This window comes from Aulonocara sp. 'chitande type north' Nkhata Bay, linkage group LG2, assembly GCF_057382095.1.
Source record: "Aulonocara sp. 'chitande type north' Nkhata Bay isolate Kocher_YH1m ecotype deep benthic linkage group LG2, A_spYH_male_GT1.1, whole genome shotgun sequence".
NCBI lineage: Eukaryota > Metazoa > Chordata > Actinopteri > Cichliformes > Cichlidae > Aulonocara > Aulonocara sp. 'chitande type north' Nkhata Bay.
In genome coordinates, this window is record NC_141345.1 from 26657649 (window position 1) to 26674739 (window position 17091).

Below are 17091 nucleotides of genomic sequence, written 5' to 3' on the forward strand. Positions count from 1 at the left end.
TCCCTCAGGGTTCATAAAACACAAGCCTCGTTAAAGCCAGCGCCCCCACTGTGACAAGCAAGCCAAGTTCACAGTTGAGGGATAAGGGTCGCCATGAGTAAAATCAGAGGACAAGGGAGACTTACTGTAGTAAACACTACTTGTCAGTCCTACCACTAATCCATCTCTTTGGGATTTTCCTGCTGTGAATATAACATCATGCCAGATTTCTGCACTTGGTGTGCCTTTGCTCTCTTAGATCTTTAGTTTTTTTGGACAGTTTTGCACACTGCTATGCTACATTCATCGTGCAACAATTCGTGCAACATTTTGTAAAATAAGCACCGGTTTCACTTTTTTTTGCACGAGCACTGTTCTAGAAAGTGTAACGTGTTATGCAAAAGCACAACAACGTACAGCAGAAGCATATGTACAAAATGCATACATTCACACATGCATCTACTTTCGAACTGGGGAGGTGTGTGACCGATGTACGTCCTCTCCTGACTCCCGATGTTGCCCAACAGGGAGTGTTTGTGTGGTTTCCAAAGGCAACGGTTAGAGAGGGTGGGGGAGGCTGAAGCAGAGAGGCAGGGCTGCAGCCACACGTTCTACTCTGGTTTGTTTGCATGTCTGATTGCTGTATGCATATGTGTGTGCCTGTAGAAGCTGCAGGTGGGCTTTTTGCACGATGTGACTGAATGGCTGTGTTTGTGTATGGTTGTATGTGCATATGGTTCGATGTGCATATGTGTGTGCCTGAGCACAGTGTGGAAAGTGTTGTTGTCTACAGGCTAACTGTTACTGACAAGCACACACTGACTACTGGAGTCAAAAAGTTAAATGCACTCTATGCTCTTTTCTTTCCCCGGAGGCTCCCTCTTTCTGCCTCTCTAACTTTCTCTCCTCCCATTTTTATTTTCTATATTTTTCTCTCTGTCATTCTCTCCTGCTTTTTCTCTCTCCCTGACGATTTCTTTCTTTTGCTCCCTCCCCTCTCCCTCCATCTCTGATGATTTTAGCAGAGGTGTGACTCATTGGGCATCGAGCCACAATGTCAGGTAGTGAGGGGAGAGCGGGAATGAGGTGGCGAAAAAGAAAGACAAAAAGAGAGAATTGGGGGGGGGGGGGGGGGCAAGTTGTGTTAAGAAGTGGTGAGGTATAGTGGAAGGGGGAGAGTCAGAGATATGCAAAATGGAGTGGAATGTGCAAGAGGAAAAGAGTGAGAGTGAAAGAAAGAGACTGGGGAAAGGGAGGGGTATAGAGTCAGCATAAGGAAAACATAAAAAAGGAGGGAAATGAATAATTTCTGCAAACAGTTTCCGTCACAATTGAGTTTTTTCTCCTCCTTGCATGTTTTCTCGATTGCTGTGCATGTTTTGGCCATGCAGCGCACTCTCTGAGCTGACCAACGTGTTTATGTGCAAACCTGTTCATAGCTTAGTCTCCATTCATGACTTTTTTATGCTTTAAAGTAGCTAATTACCATGGGGGTCATTAATATACTCTCAGCAAAGTAGGCCAAGAGGAAGCAGAGAGGTGGTCAAAAGAGTAAGAGGGTAGAAAATGATGGGGACTGGAAAGAGGGGAGCTGGAAGTAGGGACAGGTGGAGTGGAAGCACAAAAGAGGAAAGGTGGTGTGAATACAAGAATTTAATACAGAGAGGTTTACACAGGCACATTCATGTTCATGCGGCTTGTCAATCAACTGTCTTTGTTGCCCCTAAGGCAGGGGCTCTCCACTCTCATCTCTGCCTTGGCACTCACCCACCGACATACACGCACATGCACACCCAAACACAGACACACACACAATCTTGGCTGATGTAACGGACATTCTGGAATTTTCTGTTTTGCAATGAAACATTGTACTGAATGATTTTTTTAAAATAAGTCCTTAAGTTCAGGTCACCCTGAAAACACACACATACGAGGGAACAAACACACACATACTTAACCTTTGGCATCTGTCCTCAGTAGACACTGCATTTGTGCCAGCTCTGTGTCTCTGTCTCCTCTCTGTCTCTTCCTTATTTCCTTCCTCGTGTTTTTCTTCCCTCCCTCCAACCTCAGATCATCTTGTTGACAATCTTGGGAAAAATATAAACATTAAAAGATCAAAGTCGACTGTGTCAAATTCTGCTGTTTTATTTCACCTATTACACTCCTATTAAGGTATTTGTAATGTTTCAGGTGTAACCCAACTCAGCTCCCTTTGGGTTCCCTCAACACTGCCCCCTTCAGACAATTTTCTCTCACTGAAAAAAGCTCCCAAGACTCTGATTTACTTTGGCAAGAAAATGCAGGGAAGAGTGGGTAGAAAAACATTAAGCATAGTATAAAAAGAATTCCATGCCACTTATTTTCACCTTGCTCCACAAAAGCAACATTTTTACTGTGCAATTATTTTGCTGTGGCACTGTACATATTGGAATAGATATGCATTATGATTAGCATGTCCTGATCCATCCACTGTACTTCAGTGGTGGTGACAGAGGCACGAGGAAGATCAAAGTCATCCTAATAGATTTCTATCACCACTCCCACCTGTTCCCTCCGGAATTTCCTCTCTTCCCAGCATGTGTGCATGCGTGTGCACGTCTGTTATGTCTATCAGACTGTTTGTGTTTCTGCATGTGTGCCTGAGTTTGCATCTGTTACCAAGTGGTTATGGACCTGTATGCCAGTGAGTGTGCATATATCTGTGTGTGTATGCATGTGTATGTGTGTAGTCTGTTTCAACATGTCTACTACTTGCGGGAATCTTATAATCTGGAACTGGAATATGTGCTCATGTCTGTGTCTGTCTAGCCTTGCTCCACCTCTCTCTTTCTCTTCCTTTCTCTTACTCTCACTCCTTGACAACTCTAATAAGTTTGGTAGATCAGGTTACACCCCTTGATACAACATGCCAGCTTCTCCCTTTTTCCCCCCTGTTTTCTCTAATTTGGTCTTCTTTTTCTTGCCCATTTCATATAACTGCTCTGTCTCAACAACAGACAGTTTCTCACGAACATGAGGAGACACACGCACAGCAGACGCACACAGACACTGACGGGGAGTGAGACAGACTACATGCACACGTCTGTCTCTGTAGGCCTCTCAGGTTGCTGACATTTTCCATTTTTGCGCATATAAAGTAATAATAATAATATTAGTGGGTGTGACAGAGCAAGGGTCCATTCACTACCGCTGCCAGCCTCCTATAAATATCCCCCTTCTTCGGGGGAATCCGAGAAGCAGCAGAGACCTTCAGTTTACACAGCTGAGGAGCATGTGGACGAAAATCTCTATTCTTTCTCTTTCCCTCTTTTTCCTGCCTCTCCTTTCCCCTATCCCTACTCTTCATTTTCCCATCACTTCACTGCTTGGTTATGTGACCATGTGTCTTTAACATTTTTTCCTGATCTCTTTGTCCTCGCTTGTCTCTTCTCACCTGTCTCCCTCCCTCATGATTTCATGATATCTCTTAATCTCGCATGGCCTCCCACCTTTCCTGTCACCTTTACATCTACACTTTTCTGTTAGTCTTCTCTGATGGATATTATGGAGAAGCACCAGACAATATACAGCAGGTTATTATGGGAACTGCAGAGTGATGAGGTGAAGCTAACTGCAGGTGGAAGTCATCCTCCCTTTCATCACATCTCTCTATTTTGTCTCCTGACTCACCCACTTCCCTTTGCCCCCCAACACACGTGCCGACACTTGCTGAGCAACATCTGCTTAAGTAATCAAAATAATCTCTCTCTCTCTCTCTCTCTCTCTCTCTCTCTCTCTCTCTCTCTCTCTCTCTCTCACACACACACACACACACACACACACACACACACACACACACACACACACACACACACACACAAGACTTATAGTAAGATGTCCAAATATGATATGTATTGGCCCATTTTCACGTGTGTGTATCAGATTGGGAGACAAAATCTGGAAATAGACTTCGCAGGTACTTTGTTGGTCTTTGGCTCCTCCTAGTGGATATTTGGTGATAACGTGGCTCTATTGTTTCCTTCACTTTCTGAAAAGGAAGACGTCATTTAAAGCCCACCTGTGAAATGTCATCACTCACGTCCCGGTTTCACTTTTAAAGAAACTAGCAGTTGACGTGTAAAAGCAAAGGGGAGTAGAGAAATTAATGCGGATTGTTAACCATTGTGATGCCAGTTAATTACCCGAAACGCTAACTTGTTTGTCTGCGCTCAGTTACGTGATCACCCTAACACTAGCATTAACCCCAAAAATCAGTTCAAACCAGCCATGACACAGCCCGAGACGTGCTCACACTGATAAAGAAGTTGTAGGGTACTCATAAATCCGTCGCATTCATAAGCCTGACGACGATATTTTTTCATCTCTGTAAGGTTTTCTTTTGCAGTGCCTAACTTTACATTTTTGTCGTTGAGCTTCTCTTTAAAACTGCAGTAAAATTCCTTAAATGTGTAACTTTGTGACGTAAAACACAGATCGTATACAGTTCTCCTTGACAGTGTATATAAATCATTTACACCATGCGTACACCATGCATGACAAAACAGCGTAACACAAGTATAATTAATGATAATAGACATAGAGTGGTTAAAAATGATACCTAAAAAATGTAGAAAATTATTATCTGACACACACACAGATTAATGAATCAGACAATAAATAAGATCAACGGAAAGTAAGTGTATAAGGTGTATACAGTTTGGTGCTCTTTTGTTCCTGTTTCTCTGACTGTTATGCTGATGAATATCCGGTAGATGGCCCCCTAGGATCACAGAAAAAAGTCTCAAGCCAGAAAACGATGGCTTCTGGAGCGAAGTGACATGGCTCCAGAAACCTTTGACAATTCAATTCAATTCAATTTTATTTATATAGCGCCAAATCACAACAAAAGTCGCCTCAATGCGCTTAAACAATTTCACATCGGTGCTTCGCTCCTTTAGCAACTTTTAACTGAGAAGTATGTTCTGTGAGAAGGACACCCATGCAATAACTCTCATGTAATCCTGTTCAATACGATCATTTCACTAATAGTTACATCCAGCTTCAACGCGTTGGGTTCCCCCAATGATGGAAAATACAGGCGGAAACATGCTGGTTTCATTAATAAACTCCTTTAGTTAAAACCATGAACTAGTGTTTGCTGAGCCAATTTATTAATGTGGTATCACCGAAACACAGATTGAAGCAAATATAGTTAAAAGATGATGCTATGCTTTAGTGGAAGGGTGATTTGGGGGCCATCATTACCTAAAAACACACAAGATGAATAATTAATGTTTTATGCTTTAGGGTGAAATGTGCAGGATTAATTGTATGGAGTAGATACTGATAAGGATTCATTTTTAATACATCTAAAGCTATGCGAACAACACTGTGAGCAAATGTGAGCACTTTAAGACTAAACACATTATGGCCTCCACTAATAAGCTTATGTTCAGTCTTCCTTGTGTTTCTCTTGATTTCCTGTGAGGTGCAGAACTACAGATAACTTTATCCGATTTAATTTTGTATCAGCAAAAATTATCCAGTGCTGTTAAAGAGAAGCAACACTTTTCTTTGGCACACAATACATTTTAAACCGTTCCATTTATTGCGGTATCGCATATTGTCCGATAGATGGCGCCACAAGATCACGAATGGAAAAGAAATATAGCGTTTTAAGTGCACTTACATGTGGACATTATGAGCCAAATAAAACATAGACGGCACTAAAGTGGAACTGAAAGCGCTTATAGAGAAAACAGCCCCCTTTATTTCAAGTGCATAAAAAAAACAAATGAGTTTCTAACCACTTTACCATCCTTCATCCACCCACCAGTACTTTTTCATTCTGTGGGGAGGAACGGGTCACGGTCAGATGGCTTCTGAGCGGTAGTTCAGAGAAAGTAGTCTTTCTGTCGGACAATTGGGTGAGCGAGGCGATAGGGGCGGATGAGTCCGGCTTAATGCTGCGTGTAATGCATGTTAATGTTACAGGCACCGAGGGACCGCCGGCCCGAGGGCTCTGGGATTATTTATCACAAAACATTTGTATTCTTCCGTCGGAGAACGGTTGATCCCGGATAGCTGCACACTAATCCTTCACTCCGTTAATTAAAAAGAAGGGAAAAGCAATGGAACTGGTGGTGGTGGTAATTTTTTTTTCTTTTTCCAGAAATGTAATCATTTCTGGAGAAGCTTAACCATCTGCTTGAGGTTAAGTCTACAAGCAGATTGTATTTTCTGCTTATTTAAACCTGGGGATTTTAGTTTTTCCTGAAAAGGGGAGGGAAATGCATGCCAGTGCTGCTTATTGGAGAGATAGAAGTGCAGCAACTTTAGTTCCCAGGGGAAGTAAAAGTAATGCTTTTTTTCCTGCGATTTCTTCCTCCGGGATGAGGATTTATGGTTTGATAGCATTGCGGTTTTATTCAAAAACAAGTAGTGACCTTTCTTACCTCTCCTTTAAAAACCCAGCTGAATATGAAGAGGGAACGTTATTCTCTCAGTTGCTTAAGAGAGAAATGTCAGAAACAACCACTGTCTTCAAGTGGAAGTATTCCCTTTGGCCCTGTTTGATTTGTTTTGAAAGTGAAAAGATCGCAGCAACATTAGACTTTGTTTCCCTGATCACCCTCAAAGAGGACCAACCATCAACACGATTTTCCACAGAGGTTTTAGTCCCCAGGTTGTTGGGAGCAATTTATAGAAAAATGCAGCGTCTAGTGTAAAAGGAAATGCTGCCCCTAAGAAGCAGAAATGTTTGTTTCTTGTTCTTTCTCTCTCATCTCCTTCTCGCTTCTTTTCCTTTTTAGTTGCTAACAAGCCCAACGCTGCCCGGGGGCCAAGGCTGTGTCGTCAGTCCCATGAAGAGACTTTCAGATTTCCACCATTTTTTTTGGCATTAGGATGCTAGTCGTGTCTGTCTGGAGAAGAACCTGAATTCACAAAGGCAGCCTTTGGTCGCACTCTAACTCTGTCTTTAACTGCTCCCTGCCGCTCACTGCTTGTCTAACTGACCAGGATATACAGGAAAGCGATTAGATGTGAACAAACATGCGCGGTGCTCTAAAGAGTTGTTCTCTTTATCTCAAAACTATAATGGCACTCTGATACAGCCTTTTCTGTTTATGCCAGTCTGTAAACAAATCATCTATGAGATATTTATCTAATCCCAACCACAGTATAATACCTGATTAGAGACAAGTATGATTGAGGCTTTATGACACTGCTTTTACGTTGATTATGTTGATACATGTACAGACCCACTTAAGTGAATTAAAGGCGTGTAATGCGTATTTGTATTGGTCTTTTGTCCGTTTATGATTCTCAAAGTAATCGTTTTAAGTTCCAGGACCTGTAGCTCACACTCATTTAAACACTGATTAAAATGAATACTCTGACCTATCAAAGATTCTTTTTGTAAAACCCAATTTCGCATGTGATGATTAATGAATGGGACTGTTTTATAGTGTTTGTATTCATCTTCAAAGGGCTCTAATTCAAAAGCATTATGAAGTCCCAGGAGCCTACTGTTAGTGGCCACTGGGCCATTTGAAGCAGAGCGAGTGAGTGCTTAAGCTTGTGTGTTTTGTTTACTGTATTTCAACACGTACTCATGGGACCTCAGAAGAATAGTTTATTATTTTTCTGAAGGTGCAGTGGGGATTGCAATAAAACAATAACACGATGTTGGCTATCACCACGGTCCTGGCGCAGTAAGGAGCTGGGAAAACCAAGACAAATCCTTACTCATCCTCATCTAGTAAACCCAGCCTAGGAAAGGACACTCGTGACACACTTTGACTCCTAATCCAAATCTGGCTCTGACGTCTGGTATCAAACTTACGCCCTGTCCTCACTTTAATGGGTCAGGCGAACAGACACGCGGATGTGAAAGGGTTAAACGTCTACAGTAATTAGAGTCGTATTTCGCGTCTGCGTCCTCCAATACGGAGCTGCGAGAAGCCACGTCCACCCCCTCCATCTCTCTTTCCATCTCTCTCTCCCCCTCTCTCTCTGTCACACACACACACATACACACGCACCTCCCCACCGGCTCCTCCAAGTGCCTAATACACTGTAAAATCAAAGCGCGAGCCTCCCCCGTTCATACCGGTGTTGCGCGTGGAGCACAGCACCGAGAGAGGTGCTTTCATTCTGCTCCCGCTCTCTCATTCTAAGTATTTGGCAAAGTTACCCATACAAATAAATGTGACTAACTTCAATCTTAGGACAGGCTCCTTTTCTCTATTATGTACAGCTGGATGTCTTTATGAGGCGAAAGATGTCCGTGTGAGGTGCTTTACGCACGGGGCTGAAATGGATCACATTCTCTCCAGAGGCAGCTGGGTGCCGGTGACTGGCCTGGTTATATGTCTGCTTCTGTGCGCGTGTGTCGTGGACTTGGTTCTCGCGCAAATTCGCTACTCTATCCCAGAAGAGCTGGAGCATGGAGCTTTTGTGGGCAACATCGCCGAAGACCTAGGTTTGGATGTGGCAAAGCTGTCAGCCCGTCGGTTTCGTATCGTTTCTGGCGCAAAGAAACAGTACTTAGAAGTGAACTTGGAGAACGGGATTCTCTTCGTCAACGAAAAGATAGACAGAGAAGAGCTTTGTGAACGAAGCCCAAACTGTTTTTTGCACTTACAAGTGGTCATAGAAAACCCGTTAGAACTATACAGAGTTGAAGTGGAGATTTTAGACGTGAATGACAACTCCCCCAGTTTCCCGTGGAGCGAGTTTAATCTTGACATCACAGAGTCCGCTGCGCCCGGCTCTCGTTTCCCGTTGGAGAGCGCCCAGGACCAGGACGTTGGCACCAACTCTCTGCGCTCATACCTGCTGAGCGCAAACGAGCACTTCGCACTGAACATCCAGACGCGCAATGATGGGAGCAAGTTTGCTGAGCTCGTGCTGGACACCCCACTGGACCGGGAACAGCAGAAAAAGCATGAAATGGTTCTGACTGCTTATGACGGGGGCTCACCGGAACGCTCAGGGACAGCGCTGATAACTATTACAGTTTTGGATGCCAACGATAACGTGCCTGTGTTTGACCGCGCAGTTTACCGCGCGAGCCTGGTGGAGAACGCACCGAGAGGGACGCTGGTGCTGAAACTGAACGCCACAGACCTGGATGAGGGCTCGAACGGGGAGGTTACTTATGCGTTCAGCGGGCACGCACCACTCAAGGTGCGCGAACTGTTCAGCGTGGACCCCTACATGGGTGAAATCCGAGTGAAGGGTATTGTGGACTATGAGAAAGCAAGTGTTTATGAGTTGTATGTACAAGCGAAAGACAGGGGACCCTCGGCCGTGGCCGTACACGGCAAAGTGCTGGTGGACATCCTGGATGTAAATGACAACGCTCCCGAAGTTATCCTCACATCAGTGTCCACTCCCGTTCAGGAAGATGCGCCAGCAGGTACGGTGATAGCGGTTATCAGTGTTATGGACCGGGACTCTGGAGAGAACGGAAACGTTGACTGCCAAATTCCAAACAACGTTCCCTTTCAGCTCCACTCATCTTTTAAAAACTATTACACTCTTGTGACAAGCGAGTTTCTGGACAGAGAAACCGTGTCCGAATACAACATCACCCTCACAGCACGAGACCTGGGCTCTCCTTCGCTCTCTACCAGAAAAACCATTCTCGTTCAAGTGTCTGACATTAACGACAACCCCCCGCGGTTCTCCCAACCTTCATACACAGTTTATGTGACCGAGAATAATGCCCCTGGCGCTTCCATTTGCTCTGTAACTGCATTCGACCCCGATTCTAACCAGAACGCCTATCTGTCTTATTCTATTCTGGAGGGTCAGATTCAGGGCATGCCCGTGTCCACTTATGTCTCAATCAACTCTGACAACGGCAACATCTACGCACTGCGCTCCTTTGATTACGAACAATTAAGAAACTTTCAGATTCTGGTACAGGCACAGGACGCAGGCTTCCCCCCTCTCGCGAGTAATGTCACAGTTAACGTCTTTGTCTTGGACCAGAACGACAACGCACCTGTTATCGTATCCCCACTGCCGAAAAACGGCACTGTGGCCACAGAGGTGGTTCCGCGGGCAGTAGACGCTGGCTATCTGGTTACCAAAATAACAGCGATAGACGCAGACGCGGGGCAGAACTCCCGCTTGTCCTATCAGGTGTTACAGGCTACAGACCCGGGGCTGTTCAGCGTAGCTCTGTACACGGGAGAAATCAGGACTATTCGTCGAATAGTAGAAAAAGACGCAACGAGACAGAGACTGGTAATATTAGTCAAGGACAACGGGCAGCCACCGCTTTCCGCCACTGTCTCCATTGTCCTCACAGTGGTAGACAGCGTGCCCGAGACCCTGTCAGATTTCGGGGACCTCACACTCAGCCCGCAGCCCCCTTCAAACCTCGCTCTCTACTTGATCGTGTCGCTGAGCACTATATCCTTAATATTCCTGGTGGCTATCATCGTGCTGGCTGCAGTAAAGTGCTACAAGGATAGCGAGACTCTCAGCGGGTACAACCTGCCCCCCCTATCCTGCTGCTGCTGCGGGGGGTTTCAGCCAGAGCCGCCCCCGGAGATGTTCAAAAAATCCAACCTCAACCTGCAGATTTCATCCGCCGCCAAAGTGCCCACGAACTGCATGGAGGTGAATGGAAATAGCAGTCTCTCTCAATCATATTGTTATAAAGTGTGTCTAACCCCCGAATCAGCCAAAAGTGACTTTATGTTTCTGAAGCCGTGCAGCCCGAGCAGCACACCGAGGAACAACGAGGCAAAGAGCGCGGAAAACTCGTGGAACGCGCAAAGCCGGAGCGCATCTGTGAACAACGGAACAACTACTCCCAGTGAGGTAGAGTGAAATCAGCACATAGTATAAAACAAAGGAGAGCGAGCGTTTAATTCCACCCCATTCCACACACTGACACAATAACAACTATCAACTCAGTTTCCATCAGATGTGAATCTAGACTGTGACATTCTCCCATGAAGGTCAAATCGCGCATGCCATACAGGCTGGTACTCAACTTGAGGAAAACCTTCAGTAAAGTCACTCTTTTCTTCTATCACTCCCTCGTTAGTGTTTTCGCACAGCGTGTCGTCTTCACAGCGTTTTAATATAATTGTGGCAATAATGAATTCTAATTGTGCTGCCCATGTTAATGTTTTGCACCCGGGAAATGAAATGAGACGACGTGAGATTACATTTTAATTGACATGTTAATGAAAGTGTAAAGCCCCATCTTGCGAGGAGCATATGCTGTGCAAAAAACCGTGTCTGAGAACGAAGTGAGATGTCAATTACTGCACGAGAGGAAGATGAGATGTAGTTCAGGCAGTCTCCTCTGTTCAGTCTTGGTATCAATTCAAGCATTTAATAATAATTCGAGAACTAATTATAGAGATTGTGACCTGCGAGAACAATGTCTACATCATCCAGTGTTATTGCCACACAGTTTTCATGCAGTGACGTGCACACACCTGCTTCCAGCGTATCTACCTGAACAAAAAGTCAAGGTTACAAACATGAAGGTGAATGGCAGCTGTTTGAAATTGTCAGCCTTGGGTTCAGGCAATCCATGTCACGGGCACTCGGGTTTGTGAACACGCCTTCTTGTTTTCAAACTAACAATACAGGACAGATAACCTCACTAACTATGCCTCAAGGGCACAAGGACGACCGAACCATTATACCAGACACAATGTGGCGTATTCGCAAGAGGGGGGTGGCTGTCCATTATTGATGAAAAATGGCAAATGGTCGGTTTTGGGGAGACAGGGGAGGACATCGCGAGGGGAGGGGGCAAGGAGAAGGAGGGGGCGCAAGGACATGGCTGGACTGAGACGTGGACAGCCTGTAGATCGGCCCCAGCACTGTCCTCTGAATGCGAGGAGAGAAAGAGAGATGTGGCTTCATATTTGTCGAGCAAGGGTGGGGAAGAGGAGGGGGTGAAAGGGAAGGAAGGAGAGGGGAGAAATGAGACGAGGAAGGGGGGTAGTTTACAGAGGAAGGGTGTCTACGCCCGTGTTTTTTTTATTTTTATTTTTTTTATTATTATCATAATAGACGGAGCAGCAGACCATAAATATGTGCGTAATGCCGATTCCGGTATGAATCGGCCCTGACTCTTTGTCCCCTCCGGTCTAATAGCGTGGAGGGGACAAAGAGTCAGGCCCTTGATACCAGACTCCACCAGGCTGACTGAGAAATGTCAGCCCGGTCACTGACACATACACCTCTGGCCACAAGAGGGAATTCGAGGTCACGGTGAATGTGCCGCCTGTAGCTAAACTCCTTCAGGAGAAAGTGTCCTTCTTTTTATTAATTGGCTCCACCAAATCACCCGGTAGTGCCCCTCAGCGTGCTCACGTGAGTCACAGTGAGGTTGTCTCTGGCGCGTCAAAGACAAATCACAACGAATCACAAATACTCGAAGCAAGTGCATAACCGCGCTTAAGTTGACGAATTGAAGGTGAAAAGGGAGATTAAACACACATCTAAGCGCGCACGACACACAGGAAAGGTAGGCAAATGTGATGTGTGCCACGGTGTGAATGCGTGGCGAGACGTGCTGGGTTATTCCATTTACAGCTGCGAGGGCCGCAAACTTTTCAAGGCTCTCTGCGAGACTTTTAATTAAAAACCTTGCTCGAGGAGCGTCAGGCAAATATTAATGTAAAATGATGCATAAAATCCACAAAACAATGACGTGTGTAATTTTCTTAATTTCCTCCCTGGCACGGTTCCCTTTGAAGATTAAAATCATGTTTCGTTTCATCCCGGTGGGGTTCTAATTGGTTTTGTGCACAGCTGGCTGAGGACAGTATTTTGAATACCGATTCTAATAATAGCTTACGTCGCATTCTTCTCGTTAACAACTTTAGGTGAATTAATGGAGCGTGGAATCCGTACTATGAGAATCAAATTGGAATAAATATCACTCGGGTGCTCTCTTTCACCCTTCCCGCTGCGCCACGGAGGATAAAAGCAAAACTAAGTGACAGGCGAATCGTAGCTGGAGGCGTCACCACCTCTACTCTTGAAATGAGCATGTTCTGCCAAACATCCACGGGGCGGCAGCCACGATCCATCTGAAAAGAATCGTGTCTTCAATTCAGGAGGGATCCCAAGAAAGTCTACTCCTGTCAGCTATCAGTGACCTCTATCATAACAGACATCGTTTAGATGAAATTAAAAATAGAGCCACACGGAACTGATCGTTGACATGAATACCCTTCCATTAACTCTGACAATATCTTCCCTCTGCAGCTAAAGCAGCCAAACACAGACTGGACTCTCACGAAGAACCAAAACTCCTCTATTAAAAGGTATAGTTCTGAACTTTGACCTGATTTCTGTAGAGCAGCATTATGACCTGCCCCCCCCCCCCCCCCCCCCCCCCGCCCCCCCCCATCACACACAAACACACACACACAAGTATGTGCTCAATAAAGCTCTAAAGCATACAGTCTGCATAAAAAATGCTCATGTCAATATGATTTGCATTTTCATAAATATGAGTCAACGGTGTTGTTACACAGACTTATTTCATTTGTAGTTACAATTCCATAAACATGGATGGCACCCTCATGCGAAAAGCCATGCATGCAGACCCAGAAAACTATGTCACCTCAATGGCACCTGGACAATACTGGACCTGGGGTACTCACATGAGAGGCACGAAAGGTGAGAGAGGCTAAATGCATTCCTGCTTATGTATGCATATGGAGTATTTCATCGACACTACTTTAATATTACACACGCTGCGCATCCTCGTTCTTTAATTTTTTGACTTTTTTGTTATTCCCTTAACTCACTTGTAGCTGACGGCCTACCTCATCCTCACTAAACTGACCACTAAACAGATCACTGCTCCTTTTACTGCATTTAATCGTTAACAGTCCTTACAACAAGCTGTAAAGACATGAGTCAGTATTGAATAATAAGCAGTTGTTTCTTCTCTCCTTTCTCCTCATGTTATAGATTATAAAATGTCTCCTTCACCCAGTGGGATTCCCTCTCGCCCCTGGACTCCTCGGTGTACACCTCCTCCCCAGCAGCAGCAGCCTTCAATCCCCTCCCACCCGCACCCACACCCACCACCCGATTACCACCACAATGTGTACATCCCTGGGACGCCATCAGGCTTTTGCACCCTGAGGCCTGCCGCACAGCGAAGCGACCTAGATGTCCACAATTCATTTTCTACTTTTGGAAAGAAGCGCCGTCTCCAGATGTCGCCCCAGGGAGAGACTGCGATCATAAATAATGACCTGTACAATGACTGACTTTTCAATAACTGCCCTAGTGGATGATTAAAAAGATGGATATCCTTATATGAAAACAGAGGTAGAGCCCACCCAGTACATAAATTAATGAACATATGATTTATAAGTGGTATGAAAATAGAAAGGGAAAGAGGAATAATGTATGGACAATCTGTTTTGAAGAAGGATAATGAAGGTCTGATGGCTATTTATTTGACATGCCACTGCAACATTGTCAGCATATGTGTCTGTTTTTATTATTAGAATTATCATTATTATTATTTAGACAATCAAACTGGAGCAGCAGTTACATCCAAAATAGTTTTCGAAAAAGCATTCGTGGACAATAATTTTGCACATCCTTATGAATTTATATTTTTTGGTTACATGAAAAAGAAGACGTGTTTTTCCTTTTTGTATCTTTGTTTGCTAACAGAGCTTGTGTGAATATGAAACAGTGAGTATGTATATGCAAGCTGCACCATGAAGCAGACTACTGTAATGACAGGGGAGGGTTCCTTCCTTTACACATGTACTGTATACATTTATGAAAATAAAGTATTTTTTTCATATGGCCTTCCTCTTTTCTTTCAAGCAAGCATTTGTGACCTGCTGTGATTCATAAAACATAATCCCTGCACCAAAACACAGATTCAGTCGATGTGCACGCATAAATGATTTAGATGTAAGTTTTCCAGATCTATGTTTAATTAGCCTGAGTTAATTATTTTGAGGTGAAAAAGTTCCAGAGCTACTCGTACAAGGGTGAAAAGCTTTTCGCCTTGGTAAGCTGTTTTCCACGGTGAGGAATAAACATAGTAAAATGCTAACATATGCTAATTGGAGTGCTTGCATTTCCATTTGCCCGCAGAGAATAGTGGGGTTCATTAACTGAACAAACAGAACCTCCTCTCTCGAAATATCACTTTAATTAAGACCACGAACAGGAATACAAGGGAGGAAAGAGAAAGGATGGGGGTGGGGGGCTCTTAACTCCAAATGCCACACCTGAATCTGAGCAAGGGGGCCTGTGGCTTCTCTCTCTATGTATGCCCTTTTATTTCTTTCTTCTCTGGGAATTAGTTCACAGCATCAACAGATGGGAGCTGGCCACTGGCCAGAAATGAGCAGGGTAATTAGGTTGTCCTATGGCTCAGATTGAAAATAATGTCGTTAATAAGGAAACGGGTGTCCATAGAGAGCATGAAGGGGAGCAGAGTAACCTTCTCTGTAGTAAGGTGATCCACAGGGACAGTGAAAGGGGCAGCCATTTTTAGATCGGCTTGGCTCATTTTCAGGTTTTGATCCTTGAAATAAAGTGGAAGTTGGACATTGTTTTTTTCTTTTCTGTTTTAAACACGTTCAGAAACGCCAAATTCGTGTATATAAAATAGATCACATACATATCAGCTTCCTTTAAAGTCAGCAACTGGTGAAATTGTAGTGAAATGATAAAATATAAAATCTCAACGTTTCTTCTCTTATAGCATAGCAGGACCTGTAAGGCAGACAGACTCGCTTCATTTCCACATCATGTAACCATTACTGTCGGTCGCACTGGGAGCTGTCCATTGTCATAGTGCTGAAACGGCTTTGTCCATTTGTGCCTCTAAATCCAACTGCAACGTTTCCTGTTGTCCACCAGAGGGCGCTTAGAGCACGGTGCAGCAGGCTGGATTTAATGCTTTCACAGCAGCCTCTCACATACATAAATCATGACCTCTTAAAATGTTTTGTTTTTAATTTTTAAGTAGTGATAAGAAAACAAAGTCATGAGGTGTAAATTATGCTCGTAAAATACAAATAAATTGCATACCCCTCCCCCCCTCTCTAATGTCAGTGGTAGGTTTAACCAAAAAAATACCAATAATGCAACAACATAACATTAGATGAAAACGCTGTTACAACACTGTTGCAACAACCTTGCATTCATTAATGTAAAAAAAATGCTCTACTTAAATGAAGCAATTGAATGTTGCAGCTTGCTGTGGTGAAAAGCTTTAAATACTGTTGATTACATTAATCTCTGTTTGTTCGTTTTTTTCGTTAACCACATCTTACTCTGCAAACTAACTACTACAGTTTCCCCAAAATATAAACACATAAACAAAGTAGTTGAGTAAAAAACACACAATTACACAAAGAAACATAGATGAAATGTGGTTTAAATACTCAAGTAAAGGACAAAAAAGGACAAGTGCCTCCGAAAACTACTTAGTAAACTGTAAGTTAAGTTATTTATATATTATAGATGTTTAAATTTGATTAATTTATGATCACAACGTTTTCACAGTCACTATACTGACCAGTTTTTCCACAGAATAGTTCCCCGGTAGAGGGCATCATTGAGTAAAAATTATTTTAGTGATCCACTTATTTAAAACTCTTATCCAACCCAGGGAGAAGTGTTCCCCTCCAAACAAAACTTGTTGGACAGAAAATATAACAGAAAATATTATGTGGACACCGTGTAATGTACAAACAAAACAAACAAGCAAAAACAAAAAACTGGTCGAATCTCAGTGGGAGTCATACTGTCTGTTGCATGGGCCCCCATTTTTTTGTGTCTCTGAAGCCCTTTATGACTCAGTCTGTTTGCTTAGGGTTGTTGTCATATGGGCAGATCAGATTCTTCACTAATAGTCTCATGCGTGATAACATCTGAGCCTATATTGCAAAGCCTAGTGAGTTCTTGGCAAAAAGCATAATGAAAAAGTAATTAAAAATAATTGTAATAAAATGTAATAAAACTTTGGCAGTCAAGGAGTACTACCACTACTACCACATATATTAGTGAGCCACCATTTCATGAGTAAGATGGCTCAGTGTACATTTTTAAACTTAATTTTCAATCTTTAAGATAATTAAATGA

At 43.7% G+C, this 17091-nt stretch overlaps 1 protein-coding gene across 2 annotated transcripts; it reads left to right on the top strand.

Moving 5' to 3' along the window:
• Window positions 1-8064: 8064 nt before the first annotated feature.
• LOC147338004 (protocadherin-10) lies at window positions 8065-14789 on the top strand. 2 transcript variants are annotated; one of them, XM_086313803.1, is made up of 5 exons: window positions 8065-10599; window positions 10690-10803; window positions 13222-13280; window positions 13511-13638; window positions 13936-14789. In XM_086313803.1, exons 1-5 carry the CDS (start codon window positions 8281-8283, stop codon window positions 14238-14240), a joined length of 2925 nt encoding a protein of 974 aa, XP_086169929.1. In that variant the 5' UTR covers window positions 8065-8280; the 3' UTR covers window positions 14241-14789. The 2 variants fall into 2 exon arrangements, with proteins under 2 accessions (XP_086169929.1, XP_086169919.1); XM_086313793.1 differs by having other exon boundaries at window positions 8065-10803.
• Window positions 14790-17091: the final 2302 nt, after the last annotated feature.